Source organism: Phyllobates terribilis, unplaced genomic scaffold (assembly GCF_046119375.1).
Source record: "Phyllobates terribilis strain yellow unplaced genomic scaffold, ASM4611937v1 Scaffold_1__5_contigs__length_1240528914, whole genome shotgun sequence".
NCBI lineage: Eukaryota > Metazoa > Chordata > Amphibia > Anura > Dendrobatidae > Phyllobates > Phyllobates terribilis.
Genome location: NW_027362761.1, coordinates 983,875,599 through 983,892,547, shown reverse-complemented (window position 1 = coordinate 983,892,547; position 16,949 = coordinate 983,875,599). Strand labels below are relative to the sequence as shown.

At 46.2% G+C, this 16,949-nt stretch overlaps 1 protein-coding gene across 17 annotated transcripts in view; it reads left to right on the top strand.

The window, feature by feature from the left end:
• The window catches only part of TENM3 (teneurin transmembrane protein 3), a 1,704,102-nt gene that overhangs the window by 1,232,181 nt on the left and 454,972 nt on the right, over window positions 1-16,949 (top strand). For 15 of the 17 annotated variants that reach the window (XM_073643373.1, XM_073643362.1, XM_073643470.1 and 12 more), the window contains one exon: window positions 10,416-10,619. The exons of the other annotated variants lie outside the window; for them this stretch is intronic. In XM_073643373.1, the coding sequence (XP_073499474.1) occupies window positions 10,416-10,619 (204 nt within the window). The remainder of the gene's footprint in view (window positions 1-10,415; window positions 10,620-16,949) is intronic. 17 annotated transcript variants of the gene reach the window in all.

The following is a 16,949-nucleotide window of genomic DNA, read 5'->3' as shown; positions in this document are numbered from 1 at the left end:
CTCCTCGGCACTGTTCAGGAAATAGAGCTGGAGTGACAGATTTTAGATTAACTGATAGCTCTTTAGCCTGATTTGCATATCAATTCAAACTCTGATTTCTCAGTAATAATGGAACGGTCTGTCCATGTAAAGGTATTGGTGGACTACATGCACATATGAATAGTTTGGTGTTTGAAATCCTGCTGACAGATTCCTTTTAACCCTTGTTTTCTCCATTAGTTTTCTACAAAATTGTTTGTCCATGCAGAAATTGCTACTATCTGACCAATGGTGGGGACATGTATACTTTACCTTTATCATTAATTTCTACGTTTAGTTTTCCTTTAAAAAGTATTCCAAAGGTGATAAGGTCGATGCTAACTAGTGGATCAGTGGGGTCTGACAGCCAAGATCAACCACCCACTGACCATCCGCAAACTCAGAACCTATATCTCCAATTTTAATGGAGTGATAGTTGCCACGTGCCCTGCTGGCCACTTAATCTCTTTGGGACTACAGGAGACCGCCGTGTCCAGTAGAGATTGGATAAAATTGCTGTGCACATGCCTGACCTTCTGAAAAGGGAGGAGGCTTATCAGTCAGACCTCCACCAATGTCTGTGGAAAACAAAGGGATTGTCCCATTCTTTCTACACATCAGAGGAAAGTTGGCCGCACCCGACTGACCATCTCATGTGTATGGTGGCTCGCACCCAACCGACCATCTCATGTGTATGGCGGCCCGCACCCGACCGACCATCTCATGTGTATGGCGGCCCGAACCCGACTGACCATCTCATGTGTATGGCGGCCCGCACCCGACTGACCATCTCATGTGTATGGCGGCCCGCACCCGACTGACCATCTCATGTGAATGGCGGCCCGCACCCGACCGACCATCTCGTGTATGGTGGCCCGCACCCAACTGACCATCTCATGTGTATGACGACTAGAGATGAGCGTTGTTCTACTCGAACTGTTCGCCAATCTCAAATTCGAGCTGTTTTGGGCGGTGTTTGAGCCGGTCGGCGAACACGAACAATTTGAGAAAAATTCGGCTGTTCGAGGTTATGTTCGATAACTGTTCGTGCACCAAAATCATAACTGGATTTTTTCTCAGTAATGATGAAAATTAATGTTAATACGCAGTTTGAGTGTACAGCGGGGCGGGGGGAGGGGCAGGGGATGGATCTCTGCAGGAACAATGAAGATCTCCATTTTTTTTTCTCTTTCCCGCATTTGCAGTGGGGAGGTGCAATCTGTCAGCCTATCAGCAGCGCACACACGGAGCGAAGTGCTTTTTTTCACACAAGCAAGGGCATGTGTGATTGGCAGTGTATGTCACATGTCCTTGCCCTATAAGACCAAGCCATTTTCCCCGTCGCCACCATTTTCTCACTGCTGCAGCTGCGTGTTAGACGGCACCGCTGTTGCTGTGTGCGCTATACCTTGTTAATTTCAAGCCAATTTTCGCACAAATATACAGATAGCTTGGGAGTAGGGAATAGTTGTGATTGCAGTCCTTTTAAGGACTAGGTTACAGCATTTCCTACGACTTTTATCAGGCAGGTCTGTGCTCTTAAATAGATAGATTGTGGGAGTAAAGACTAATTGTAATTGGAGTCCTTTTCAGGACTAGGTTACATCAGTTCCTATCAGTTTTTGCCAGGCAGGTCTGTGCCAGTGCTGTGCAAGTTTTTTTCACAGCATTTGGCTGAATCTAGCAAAGCTAATCCTTTTTGGCCTATTGCAGAGTGTGTTAGTCAGTGGAGTAGCCTATCTGTGTTGCAAGATATACCACCTGTGTATAGAATACCAATTTTTTTACTGCACCTAGTGAAGTAAAATCTTTTGGGCATAGCATCATTCTATTAGTCCATCTATACTGACCTCCATCAGGTTGCAAACTGAATATAATTTTTTTCTGCATCTAGCTCTGAAAAAATATTTGGGCTTCTAGCAGTGTGTGGGACTTGGTCTATTAGTCCATCTATACTGACCTCCATCAGGTTGCAAATTAAAAATAATTTTTTTCTTCATTTAGCTCTGAAAAAATATTTGGGCTTCTAGCAGTGTGTGGGACTTGTTCTATTAGTCCTTCTATACTGACCTCCAGCAGGTTGCAAATTGAATATAATTTTTTTCTGCATCTAGCTCTGAAAAAATATTTGGGCTTCTAGCGGTGTGTGGGACTTGATCTATTAGTCCATCTATACTGACCTCCATCAGGTTGCAAATTAAAAATAATTTTTTTCTGCATCTAGCTCTGAAAAAATATTTGGGCTTCTAGCAGTGTGTGGGACTTGGTCTATTAGTCCATCTATACTGACCTCCATCAGGTTGCAAATTAAAAATAATTTTTTTCTTCATTTATCTCTGAAAAAATATTTGGGCTTCTAGCAGCGTGTGGGACTTGTTCTATTAGTCCATCTATACTGACCTCCATCAGGTTGCAAATTAAAAATAATTTTTTTCTGCATCTAGCTCTGAAAAAATATTTGGGCTTCTAGCAGTGTGTGGGACTTGGTCTATTAGTCCATCTATACTGACCTCCATCAGGTTGCAAATTAAAAATAATTTTTTTATGCATCTAGCTCTGAAAAAATATTTGGGCTTCTAGCAGTGTGTGGGACTTGGTCTATTAGTCCATCTATACTGACCTCCATCAGGTTGCAAATTAAAAATAATTTTTTTCTTCATTTAGCTCTGAAAAAATATTTGGGCTTCTAGCAGTGTGTGGGACTTGTTCTATTAGTCCTTCTATACTGACGTCCAGCAGGTTGCAAATTGAATATAATTTTTTTCTGCATCTAGCTCTGAAAAAATATTTGGGCTTCTAGCGGTGTGTGGGACTTGGTCTATTAGTCCATCTATACTGACCTCCATCAGGTTGCAAATTCAAAATAATTTTTTTCTGCATCTAACCCAGCCAATAGTTTTGGCCTAATACCACAGTTTGGCCACTCAGCTCTGCTCGGTTACCATCCATTGTTTTTTTGTGCAAACAACTCCAGAGTTGTGAATTAGTTAACCACCAAAATGAGTGGAAAAAGGCCTGCTGCTGGTGGAAAGGGGAATAGGCGTGTTGGGAAGGGGAAAAAAGGTTGTGTCCGTGGGGTAGGTGCAGAAGAAAGACCATCTTCCAGCCAAACTAAAATGTCTACTTCTTTTAGCGGACAATGTGATAAGATCCCTTTCTTACGGCCACGCCAATCGCTACAAATTCCAGATGAGGCACAAAAACAGCAGGTGCTTCAACGGATATCAAGTGCTCCTTTAAGTGGGCTCTCCTCCACATCAACTTCAACATCACAAATACTCCAGTCCTCAAAGGTGTCACCCAAATCGCACTTGCTTCCTCACAGCTCCCAAATCTCCAGCTGCCCGTCTGAGTATGAGGTAGAACAGATGGTTGAGTCTGCAGAGCTGTTTACTCATACTATAGCCTGGGAATCAGAGGTCGACTCCAGCGCTTCTGTGAATCCAGACGAGGAAATGATCTGCACTGATGCCCAGAATCTTTATGAGTCGGATCCAGGACCAGACGCAGAAGGTTCTGACCATAATGTAGACCCTCATTCCCAAACTGTAACTCCTGTTGGTGGAGACAATGAGGAAGACGATGATAAGACTCAAATACCTGATTGGAGCGACAACTTTAGTTTTTTGTCAGGGCAGGAACAGGTTGGCTCTGAGGACGACGGGTGTGATAACGCACAGGGTGATGATGATGAGGTCGGAGATCCCACTTACTGTCAACCCACAGTCAGCCAAGAGATGAGGTCAGCAGAGGAGGTGGAGGAAGATGCTAGTGACGACGAGGTCAGGTTGCGCCTTCCTGGACAGAGACGTAGTACTGGAAGCACGTCAACAACTGCATCCTCAAACACAACTCTGCCTCTCACCACAAGTCGTGGTGGCTCTTCAGGTCGCATGGGTGCTAAGCCTTGCATAGCCTGGGCATTTTTTCAGATCGATAAAGATGACCCAACTCGTGTTATCTGTAACATTTGTCAGCAAAAGCTAAGTAGAGGCCAAAAAATACATAGTTTGAGTACTTCATGCATGAACCGGCACATGGACATGAAGCATAAGTTGCAGTGGGAAGCTCAGTGTGCTACAATGCGGTCTAGCCGGCCGGGCCAACCACCGTCTGCCATATCTTGTGCATCCGCGGCCTCTTCATCCTCTGTGACTGGGGGGACAGCAGTCACACCTGTTTTGGGGCGCAGACCTGCCACCTCTTTACCCGCAACAGCCAGCATGATTGGCAGGTCATCATTTTCTTTGGAGGTGGTAACACCAGCTGGTCTTGAGCGCTGTCCGACATCGATAGCACCACCTTTGGATCAAGGCAACCTAACATGTCCGCCTGCATCTTCCTCACAGACCGGCAGTTTGCCGGGGACACCCTTATCAACCCCGTCTAAGCACAATAGCCAGCCCTCGGTCCCTCAGATGTGGACAAGTAAAAGACCATTTCCTCCTAGCCATGAGAAAGCTAAGAGGTTGAATTTCACCATCTGCAAGCTCTTGGCTACAGAAATGCTGCCTTTCCGCCTGGTGGACACAGAGGATTTTCGAGACCTTATGTCCGTCGCAGTGCCCCAGTACCAGATGCCCAGTCGGCACTACTTCTCAAAGAAAGGTGTGCCTGCGCTCCACCAGCATGTCGCACACAACATCACCGCTTCTTTGAGAAACTCTGTGTGTGACAGGGTGCATTTCACCACAGACACTTGGACGAGTAGGCATGGACAGGGGCGTTACATGTCGCTGACTGGGCACTGGGTAACTATGGTGACAGCAGGACAAGGGGCTGCTGTCCAAGTCTTGCCGTCCCCACGAGTTGTGCGTCAATCCTCTTTATGTCATTTTTCCTCCACTGCTTCTGCCTCCTCAACCTCCTCTCGGTCTTCCACCTGCACCCAAAGCCTGTCTGGTCATGCCACAAGCTTTCTAACTGCGCAGAAGGGATCCTGCACACCTCCTTACTATGCTGGCAGTAGGACTCAACGTCATCAGGCGGTTTTTACATTGAAATGTCTGGGAAATGTGAGTCACACAGCTGAGGAGTTGTGGTCAGCTCTGGAGAACCAATTTCATGAATGGTTGTCTCCACTGGACCTGAAACCAGGGAAGGCCGTGTGCGACAATGCTGCAAACCTGGGTGCGGCCCTTCGCCGGGGCAATGTCACACACGTGCCTTGTATGGCTCACGTGTTGAACCTGGTTGTCCAGCAATTTTTAGCCCACTATCCCAGACTAGATGGCCTTCTGCAGAGGGCACGGTCGCTGTGTGCTCACTTCCGCCGTTCGCATCCCGCAGCTCAGCGACTTACATCTCTACAGAAGTCGTTGGGCCTGCCACTTCACCGGCTAAAATGCGATGTGCCTACCCGGTGGAATTCAACTCTGCACATGTTGCAGCGACTGTGGCAGCACCGACAAGCCCTGGTGCAATACGTTCTGACGTATAGCCTGGGCCAACGAGATTCAGAGGTGGGGCAAATCACGCTGGAGGAGTGGTCTCAGATCAGGGACTTATGCACCCTTCTGCACAGTTTTGAAATGGCGACGAAGATGTTTAGTGCTGACGATGCCATTATCAGCATGACTATTCCGGTGATTTACATGCTGGAGCACATGTTAAACAGAATTCGGAGTCAGGTGGTGGCACAAGAGGAGGTGGAGGAAGTAGAGGAGGAGGAGTTGTATGCGGAAGGGCTAACATCTGCAAGGTCCAGACGGTCGGCAGCACCAAGGCGGCAGGCATGTGAGGGTGGGGGAGATGATTTTACCAGGGCGCATGGTAGCAGCCAAACTAGTGAGGAAGGTGCAGGAGCCCAGGAAGAAGTGGAGGACGAACTGATGGAAGACTCATCAGATGAGGGAGACCTTGATCACATTTCTGTTGTGCGAGGTTGGGGGGAGAGGACAGAGGAAGGAAGCATGATTGCTACCTCGCCACCAACACAACAGGGACTTGGTGCTCCTGGATGCGCAACACACATGAGTGCCTTCTTGCTGCACTACCTGCAACATGACCCTCGAATTGTGAGAATTAGAAATAATCCTGACTACTGGGTTGCCACACTGTTAGATCCCCGGTACAAAAGTAAATTTGCAGAAATTATTCCTGCCATAGAAAGGGATGCACGCATGCAGGAGTATCAGCAGAGACTGTTGCAGAATCTTACATGTGCTTTTCCACAAAATACCAGTGGTGCACGTAGTGAATCTCACAGTTCCAACTTGCCAACCGTGGTCTGTATGGAATTGTTCAATAAAGGGCCCAAAATTAAGATAACATAGATGGGAGAGGTCTCTATGAATAGGAATTCCTAAATATTTGATACCCTGTGAGGGCCAGGCAAAGGGAAAGTTGGACTGGATGGAATCCTATATGGATTTAGGGAGGGAGACATCGAGGGCCTCAGACTTCGCTGCATTGATTTTAAAATTTTACCATGTAACAAAGTGATCTATTTCAGCCATAACAGCAGGGATGGATATATGTGATTGAGTGATATATACTAGGACATCATCAGCAAATAGAGAGCACTTGTACTCGGTGCCTCCCACCTCAATCCACCTAATATTGGGGTTATGGCGAATTGATGAGAGCAGGTGCTCCATCATTAGGATGTATAAGAGAGGGGACAGAGGACATCCCTGCCTTGTCCCATTGGTGATTGTGAAAGGTGATGAAAATGTTCTGACGCACCCCCTGGGCCTTGGGACACCCGGAGCCGGACCCTTTTTGGTGGATGCTGGTGGTTGTAGTCTTCGTGGCGGCGATCCGGTTCCGTGGCTCAGGGCGGTCAAACCAGTGGCGGAACTATTTATGTGGTTTTGATGTTTAAATGTCCGACTACGCCACCCGTGGATTGCGGTCAGAGTGAACCGCCGCTACAGGGCAGACCGCTAAGGCTGGTGTTGTGGGTGCAGCAGAGCGTAGCATAACTCCCCACGGGAGGAGTATAGCCTCAGGGCAGTGTATGCGGAGGATGGGGGTGATGGTGCAGGGCAGCAGCAGTAACGACACGGAGTCAGTGATGCAGTTCAGGGCCTTTACTCACAGTTCTTATTATCCAGACCACGTCTGCAGGTAACGGCTGCCCACGTCGTACTGTGCTCACCAGGTGAGGGGCTCAGACAACTCCCAGATAACTTTGGAGCGCTTCACAGGACCCCCTTTGTGTGTCCTTTGTCTGGCCTTTCTTACCAACACTTCTGTCTGGCTGCCTCGGGCCTCCTCTTGGTAAACTTGGCGCCAGTTTCCCTGACCCTATGTGGTGCCTTCCTAGCGGGTGGAGCAAGGGGCTGCGCCACATAAAATGTCAGAGCCTCCGGTTTCTAGCTGAGGGTCGTTTCCTGCCTCCACTAGTTCGGGGACCGGTCTCCCCCTTTGGCCTGACCCCTCCACGCAGGTGGATTCGGGCGTGCGGTGGCGACTCGCCCGTCCGCACCCCTGGGATCCCTTCATTCCTCGTTCCTGGAGCCTTCTCCGCTCCTCTTCCTTCCTTCTCCCTCTTGCAGGCCTGGGCCTCTGTTACTAGGCCCGCCTCCGGAGCAGAGCTCATGCAGAGCCCCTGCTCCCTGCCACTTCTGCTCAGACTTCTCTGCACTGAACTAAGATGGTGCCCACCTTTTATACTCCCTTCTCAATGCACCCAGGAACTGCTTCCTCCCTGCTCCTGCACTGCAGGGTTCCCCTTCCTCAGTGTTCCCTCCCCCCACTCCAGCCAGGGACAGGGACTGTCGTGCCCATCTCAGGGGCATATTGGTCGCCCTGCCCCACGGCAATGTGGTGTAATGCATGCAGGTGTCGGGTCCTGATCCACACTCCATCCTTATCTGAGAGTGAGATATCACACCTCTGGGTGAGGTGCAATACGTCTGTAGCAACCGAGCCCTCGGTGCTACAGTTCCATTTATCTTCAGCCTAGGTGACGTATTGTGATACAGGGCCGTGATTTTGGCTATAAAAGGGTCCCCTAGACCCCTACCCCAAGCTTTTTAAGAGAATCATATATGGCGTGCCAGGAGACTCTATGGAATGCTTTCTCAGCATCCAACGAGAGTATCTACTTACAAATTTTTAACTGCATCTAGCCCAGGAAATACTTTGTGCCTAGTAGCAGTGTCTGCTAGTCAGCGGATTATCCCGGCTGTTAAGCAAGCTACACCACCTGTAGTTTGGACACTTAATTTTTTCAAAGGAAATGCTTCGGGACCACGGGATACTTAGTGAAGAGCATCAGGAGGCACCCCAAGGCATAGGGGCTGGGACTGGCACTAGGATGCCTTGCGGTGGACAGCCGAGCTCGATCCTTATAAAAGCTTTTTAACTGCAGCAGCTTTAGTGGACGCTACTGGAGCTGGAATTACGCGGCTGCTGGCATGAGACTTGCCCTCCAATAGATCCTTGTAAATGGATTTAAAGTGTATTCATTCAAATTAGAGGGACAATTTAAATTAAAAAGCTTAGAGCTGCCTCCACCACAGGGGGGCTCTCTCGACCCACCAGCGGACAGGCACCAGTATTGGGAGAGGGGGGCTGGCCGTCAGGGTTCACCGCGGCTCTGGCACAAACCCGGCGACACGGAGGTGGCACGGGCAGGAGCGGACTGGCCGTCTCGGCTTCTCACTTTTTGGATTTTAGAAGGGCATGACATGCCTATATCTGTGTCTCCCCCTCCTTTTACTCCTCCACCTCTTTTCTTTTCGCATGACTATATGTACTTGTCACTTTTCCATGTGTTAGTTGTGTCTTCTGAGCAGTTTGTCAGCTTTTGGACACCTTTGAAGGTGTTTTCTATGTGTTTCTATGTGTTTTTGTTTGCCTGCCATTGGTTTTAACGGTGTTCGAAGGTGTTCGACGAACAGTTCGACGAACAGTTCGGCGAACACACGGGTGTTCGACGAACCGAACCGAACTCGAACACTACGGGGGTGGCTCAACACTAATGACGACCCTCACCCGACTGACCATCTCATGTGTATGGCGGCCCGCACCCGACCGACCATCTCATGTGTATGGCGACCCGCACCCGACTGACCATCTCATGTGTATGGCGGCCTGCACCCGACTGACCATCTCATGTGTATGGCGGCCCTCACCCGACTGACCATCTCATGTGTATGGCGACTCGCACCCGACCGACCATCTCATGTGTATGGCGACTCGCACCCGACTGACCATCTCATGTGTATGGCGGCCCGCACCCGACTGACCATCTCATGTGTGTGGCGGCCCGCACCCGACTGACCATCTCATGTGAATGGTGGCCCGCACCCGACCGACCATCTCATGTGTATGGCGGCCCGCACCCGACTGACCATCTCATGTGTATGGCGGCCCTCACCCGACTGACCATCTCATGTGTATGGCGGCCCGCACCCGACCGATCATCTCATGTGTATGGCGGCCCGCACCCGACCGACCATCTCATGTGTATGGCGGCCCGCACCCGACTGACCATCTCATGTGTATGGTGGCTCGCACCCGACTGACCATCCCATGTATATGGCGGCCCGCACCCGACTGACCATCTCATGTGTATGGCGGCCCACACCCGACTGACCATCTCATGTGTATGGCGGCCCGCACCCGACTGACCATCTCATGTGTATGGCGGCCCGCACCCGACTGACCATCTCATGTGTATGGCGGCCCGCACCCGACTGACCATCTCATGTGTATGGCGGCCCGCACCCGACTGACCATCTCATGTGTATGGCGGCCCGCACCCGACTGACCATCTCATGTGTATGGCAGCCTCCCCGCGCTCCCCAGACAGATCATACATTATAGCCCCCACGTTCTGTGCAGCCAGGGTATGCTCACAGTTTATAAATGATGTATCACTGCTAAAAATAGGAGAAATTCATGGTTGCTACCTGTGTAAGAAGTTGTAGGCATGATGTTTGCTTTGTACCCAGTCACATAATTATTTTCTCACACCTATAATGAGAGCGGCAGATGAAGAGGAGCTCGGCCGTGGGATGACACGGCAGTAATAAGCGATGTGTTATTTGTTTTTGGACAGGGTGCTCCATCTACAGGCAGGATCATCGTCCTCTCATGTTCTCCGACTCTGGCCATTAGCAGGTGTGACACGGTGCGCGGTACTGAGTACGTCCATTCTGCTAGGCCTTATGAGGGCCAAGTGACAACATGAATTACCTGACAGCGCCGTTATGGAGCCATGGCCTTTTAAATGCTCCCCATGCTTTTCTTTTTTAATTTAACTCTTCTCGCATGAGTGAAATCTCAGAAGGCTGGATTAATTCCAACCTCTGAGCCATTGTCATGTTTTTGCCTAATATTACTTTACTTACGTTATATACATATTATATGTTGTATTATTTTCCTTTCATTGCACGCTGTCATGCATGGCTTTATTACAACATGTTTATTTTTATCCTTAGGTTCTCCCATGCCATCCTCATCTTCTAGTCCTTCAGTTACTGAGCATTTACATCCCCCTTCTCCATCACCCCATCTCCATGACAACCAGAGGTGGTTATTAAGTGCTAGTGCCAAGCAGTCAATTCAGGACTCTGATGACGAGTTTAATGCCAGCGCATGTTTGGTGCATCCGACATATCTGTCCGAGAGTGTCCTATGTCATGGTAAGCAGAGGACGCCTTGTCCGCTCACGTCTTCTGTATTCTGTGTATGGACTACCACCATTCTCTTCTAAAGTCACATTTTATGATCTGTTCTTCCACAATGTAATGTTCTGTTGCACAATAACAGTTTTTAATGGTTTGTTCATGCTGCACCTCCTGGTTCACAAATAGATTGCAAAAAATATATATATAAAAAAATGCGTTGAGCACATTCACTTATAGTGAAGGTGGTAAAAAATATAATTCTGATGTGCTGGTTTTATACACACAGCCGTACCTAAAACTTGGTGAATTTTCTATATATTTTCTTCATAAACTTGCGCTTAAACTTTTATCATCATTCCTAATAGTGGATAAAACGGACGAAACTGACCAAGTGAGTCAAAAATATTAGATTTTAGAGGGAAATGAAACAATATCACATGAATCTGCGTGGTAAAAGTATGTGAACCTTCAGAATCTTGTGTGACCCTGTGTGCAGCAATAACTGCATCTAAAGGTGTCCAGTAATAGTTGTTCAGTCCTCCACATTGACTTAGAGGAATTGCAGCCCATTCCTCCATACCAAACAGCTTCAACTTGTTATGTTACTGGGTTAGGTCCTTTCATAACATTTCTATGGGATGAAGGTCGGCGCTTTGACTTTGCCAAACTTTGGACCGATTCATCAAGACTAACAGAACCCCACTGTAAGCCATCGAGAGCCATCAGGCTCCATTGGGACACATCATTCAATCAAGGTTTCAACACGCCTTCATTTTTTTTGTTTGGTTCCTTTGATGGAACAGAAAACCATAAATTCTAATCTAGGTGTAAACTCAGCCTATATGTGTAGAGAACTGGTCCCCAACATTTCTTACCTTGAAAGCCACATTCAACTCTGAGTGATAATCGTGAGCCACATCCAGGTCTGTTCCCACAGAATCAGGGCTGTGGAGTCGGAGTCCATTTTGGTGGAGCATGGACCAACATGGACCAACTTCGACTTCTAAAATATGTAATAAATTGGGTACAGTAATTCAATGCAGTTTGTGGGGAATATTTTTTTAGAAGAATTTGGGAAAGTTATTAAATGTCCTATAAACGTCTGTCCTATTCCTGATCTAAGGGTCTAGACTTTTAGCTGAGATGAATCTGTACAGTAAATTTATCACTTAAACATGAGCCATGTATGAGGGAGTCGGAGTCTGTGTCATGGAAATTGAGGAGTCGGAGTCGGAGTCGAAGGTTTGGCTTACCGACTCCACAGGCCTGCACAGAATAGTGACACTTAGAGCCCACTATCACTGGTAGACCATTGAGACCTTGTGTCCCCTCCCATGTAGGCAGTATAATTACATTAAAGGGTTCCCACTTGGCCATCATTTGATATTCTCGTTTCAAGTGCACCCTCCACACTATCGCATCAAGCTTCCAGCTCTCCTCTAACTAACAGTATTATTTTATCTCCATCTTGCTATACTTATTTCTCTAGCCCTTCCCCCAGCAAATATATGGACATCCAGATCTTCTGTTCTGTGCAGGACTACTCATAAAAATCACTTTTGGAGACCTCTTCTTCATAGCTGGTTGCTAAACGAGCTACAAATGCAGTTAGCTGGCAGATAAACATGAGTCACATGTCTCAAGCCTGCGAGCCACAAGTTGGGGACCCCTGGTGTAGAGCATTACAATATCCACATGTATACATTACATATATATTTATATATAATATATACAGTACAGATCAAAAGCTTGGACACACCTTCTCATTTAAAGATTTTTCTGTTTTTTCATGACTATGAAAATTGTACATTCACACTGAAGGCATCAAAATTATGAATTAACACATGTGGAATTATATACTTAACAAAAAAGTGTGCGACAACGGAAAATATGTCTTATATTCTAGGTTCTTCAAAGTAGCCACCTTTCGCTTTGATGACTGCTTTGCACACTCTTGGCATTCTCTTGATGAGCTTCAAGAGGTAGTCACCGGAAATGGTCTTCCAACAATCTTGAAGGAGTTCCCAGAGATGCTTAGCACTTGTTGGCCCTTTTGCCTTCACTCTGCGGTCCAGCTAACCCCAAACCATCTCGATTGGGTTCTGGTCTGGTGACTGTGGAGGCCAGGTCATCTGGCGTAGCACCCCATCACTCTCCTACTTGTTCAAATAGCCTGTAGGTGTGTTTGGGGTCATTGTCCTGTTGAAAAATAAATGATGGTCCAACTAAACGCAAACCGGGTGGAATAGCATGCACTTGCAAGATGCTGTGGTAGCCATGCTGGTTCAGTAAGCCTTCAATTTTGAATACATCCCCAACAGTGTCACCAGCAAAGCACCCCCACACCATCACACCTCCTCCTCCATGCTTCACAGTGTGAACCAGGCATGTAGAGTCCATTCGTTCACCTTTTCTGCGTCGCACAGACACGGTGGTTGGAACCAAAGATCTCAAATTTGGACTCATCAGACCAAAGCCCAGATTTCCACTGGTCTAATGTCCATTCCTTGTGTTCTTTAGCCCAAACAAGTCTCTTCTGCTTGTTGCCTGTCCTTAGCAGTGGTTTCCTAGCAGCTATTGTACCATGAAGGCCTGCTGCACAAAGTCTCCTCTTAACAGTTGTTGAAGAGATGTGTCTGCTGCTAGAACTCTGTGTGGCATTGACTCGGTCTCTAATCTGAGCTGCTGTTAACCTGCGATTTCTGAGGCTGTTGACTCGGATAAACTTATCCTCAGAAGCAGAGGTGACTATTGGTCTTCTTTCCTGGGGCGGTCCTCATGTGAGCCAGTTTCTTTGTAGCGCTTGATGGTTTTTGCAACTGCACTTGGGGACACTTTCAAAGTTTGCCCAATTTTTTGGACTGACTGACCTTAATTTCTTAAAGTAATGATGGGCACTTGTTTTTCTTTACTTAGCTGCTTTTTTCTTGCCATAATACAAATTCTAACAGTCTATTCAGTAGGACTATCAGCTGTGTATCCACTTGACTTCTGCACAACACAACTGATGGTCCCAACCCCATTTATAAGGCAAGAGATCCCACTTATTAAACCTGACAGGGCACACCTGTGAAGTGAAAACCATTTCAGGTGACTACCTCTTGAAGCTCATCAAGAGAATGCCAAGAGTGTGCAAAGCAGTCATCAAAGCAAAAGGTGGCTACTTTGAAGAACCTAGAATATAAGACATATTTTCAGTTGTTTCACACTTTTTTGTTAAGCATATAATTCCACATGTGTTAATTCATAGTTTTGATGCCTTCAGTGTGAATGTACAATTTTCAAAGTCATGAAAATACAGAAAAATCTTTAAATGAGAAGGTGTGTCCAAACTTTTGGTCTGTACTGTACATATGAGCACCTATTGAGTCAGGTTCTTGAAAACTGTCTAAAAGTAAACTGTCTTCGCTGCCTATCTCAGCTTTCAGCTGAATTGTTCAGTGCTTGGAAATTGTGGGAGAATAATTTTACTGAAAGCTGAAATGTGTAGCAGGTTCATCAACAACCTGAAGAATACAGGAAGAAAACTAGCACTAACAAACCAAAGAGGTCATACAGTACAGTATAGCAATTGCTGACAATTAAGACAGCGCCATCAGCTGTCTGCTCAACACACCCCCATGCATAAGTCTGCAGCTGTTGTGTACTCTAAAATATATTGCTCATAGCTACCAATCACAGCACAGCTTTCATATTACTGGAGCAGTTTAAGAAATAAAAGCTGAGGTATGATTGGTTCCTATGGCCGATAGCTTTGATAAATGAGGCCCATCTAGTTCCGCAGAGCAGAGAACTATGCTGTAACTCTTGTATTTAGCTAACGGAGATAAATCCTACGCCGGGGATCCACCTTTATTAGCTCAACATGCTTTATGGGGTTATCAAAGCTGACAGCCCAGTGAATATATCTTGGAGACATCTTTGTCTCATGCTGCCCTAGTAATGCTGGCGTCATCGCACCTTTATTATTCTCAATCTATAACAAATTGATATATTGTCCGTCTTGCTTAATTTCGTCCATAATTTTCCATTTTCAGAATTTTCAGGCAGTCTTTCAGTGATTTATTTGGCTTGGACACACAAGTAGACATCCTTTCCCTTTCTGCACAAATATTAAAAGAAAAGGTTGGAATGTAATGAAAGGAAAGGGAAATGTGTGATTATTCGTTAAATCCAGTGTTTCCTGTGTGTAGATAAACCTGTTCTTTGAAATGCATTGCAACACTGCATATTGCAGGCAACCTGTTAGTCTGATCAAATACTGCCCAGAATATATATCAGCATTGTGCGGTTTTAGAAATCCTTTCAGATCTGATGAAGGGAGAAGGTTAGCTCCCAGGAGCTTATGAATATAAAGTTTACAGAGCACCACAGATGTAATGATACATTTCTTTTTCTATAGATTTAGAAAAGCTTGAAGTTGTATTCATTATGCTGCTTTTCTTATGCTAAATGTAATATGTATGTTACATCCAGTGACCTTAAGGTGTTGTTTGCCCCTGTAGTCTTGATTAAAATGACAATATTTTATCCTTTTCCTAGTCCCAGACTCAAAATTATGCTAATGTTCGGCACACAGAGCTACAAGTAATCTACCAAATATGATACATTGAACATGTCATTAATAAGTGATATTGATCACTTATCCTAAGTGCTCGTGCGGACGACTGTAGTATCAGTCCGACAAAACAACGGATCACACTCGGACCATTGATATTCCATGGGGCCATCCACATGTTAGATTTATTCCTCGCACAGAGCTGATATTCGGATCGCACTCGACCATGCAAGTCAATGAGTACGTGGAAAGCACCGGACTGCACTCGGATGACATTGAGTGCAGTCTGATTTCCAGTGACAGAACGGAGAAGATGGGAGATTTTTTTTACTCCATCTTCTCCACATTAGAGAGAATCGGATCACACTATTCTTACACTCTGATCAGAGTTTGATAAGAGTGTGATTTGCATAATCGACCCGATTCTTTCCGATGAAAAAATACACGATCGTCTGCACCTGCCCAAAAGGATAAGTGATAAATAACTGGTCACTGGGACCCTAATTGATCAGAGTACAATGTGCTCTCCATTCAGTATATATGAGACTGATGGGGACAGCCAAGAATGTCACTCCATTGTTTCCGCCTGTAGACATTGATTGGAGCATCAGGGCTCATGCTTGACTTGTACTTCATTCACACTTGTTCTTACTGTAAAGTGAGGAGGAAGACGACCTCCATTCTATTGATCAGTGATGGTCCTAGCACTGATAAATTCATGAAATGATGACAAGGGTATACATGCTTTATAAAGTATTGTGTTTTGGCCAATATAGGTGGGCCGCTCTCAGCTTCTTAACAAGCACTGATCGCTTTATACTAGTCGATCAGCTCTCGTTTACTGGCCACTTCACCAGCCAATTAACAATGACGGGACATAACGATCGTTATTACAATTGTTCTGCCCCAATACATCATCTTGTTCTCAATAGCACATTTACTGCCGATAATAATGATTTTTATTCTGGCATAAACGATCTGATCATCCGCCAATGATTGTTATTACATTAGGTGATTAAACATTCATATTAGGATTTTCTGCTTGCGATACATTTCTTCATGTTGTGAATTCCCTTGAGCCTCCTAATCATGTAGTTAAAGGAGTTGTCCAGATAAAACAAGTTATCACCTTTCCATAGGATAAATGATAACCTGCTGATTGGTGTGTCCCACTGATGGTAGGTCAGAACATTTTTACCCCTACAGGGGAACTTTTGTCCCTGTTACAAAATGGCATGGCAGGTCAGTCGCTCTACCACCACTCCATTAATTTCCTGTGGGACTGCTGCAAAAACCCTCAAAGGGAATGAATAGATCGCGAGTCAAGCATGTGCATTGCTGCTCCATTCTAGCCGGGATAAAAGGTCCCCATCATGCAAGGTCAGAGAGAAGAAAGAAGACAATGAAGCAAATGAGAACCCGACCATTAGGATGTTTTAAAGGGAACCGGTCACCATGAAACGGCAGTCTAATGTGCAGGGCCCATGTTATAGAGCAGGAGGAGCTGAGCAGATTGATATATAGTTTTATGAGAAAGCATTCAGTGTAACCTTGGATTTCATCATTTAATCCTCTGCTCTTTCGGGGATTTTGGATCCAGTGGGTGGTCCTATCAGTGACTGACAACTATCTCTGTATTTACACTTATACAAATAAAGCTGCCAGTCACTGATAGGACCGCCCACTGGTCTGAAAATCCCAGAAAGAGCAGAGGGTTAAATGATGAAAACACGGGTTATACTGAATGCTTTCTCCATGAAAAACTATTTTCATGGTGACAGGTTCCC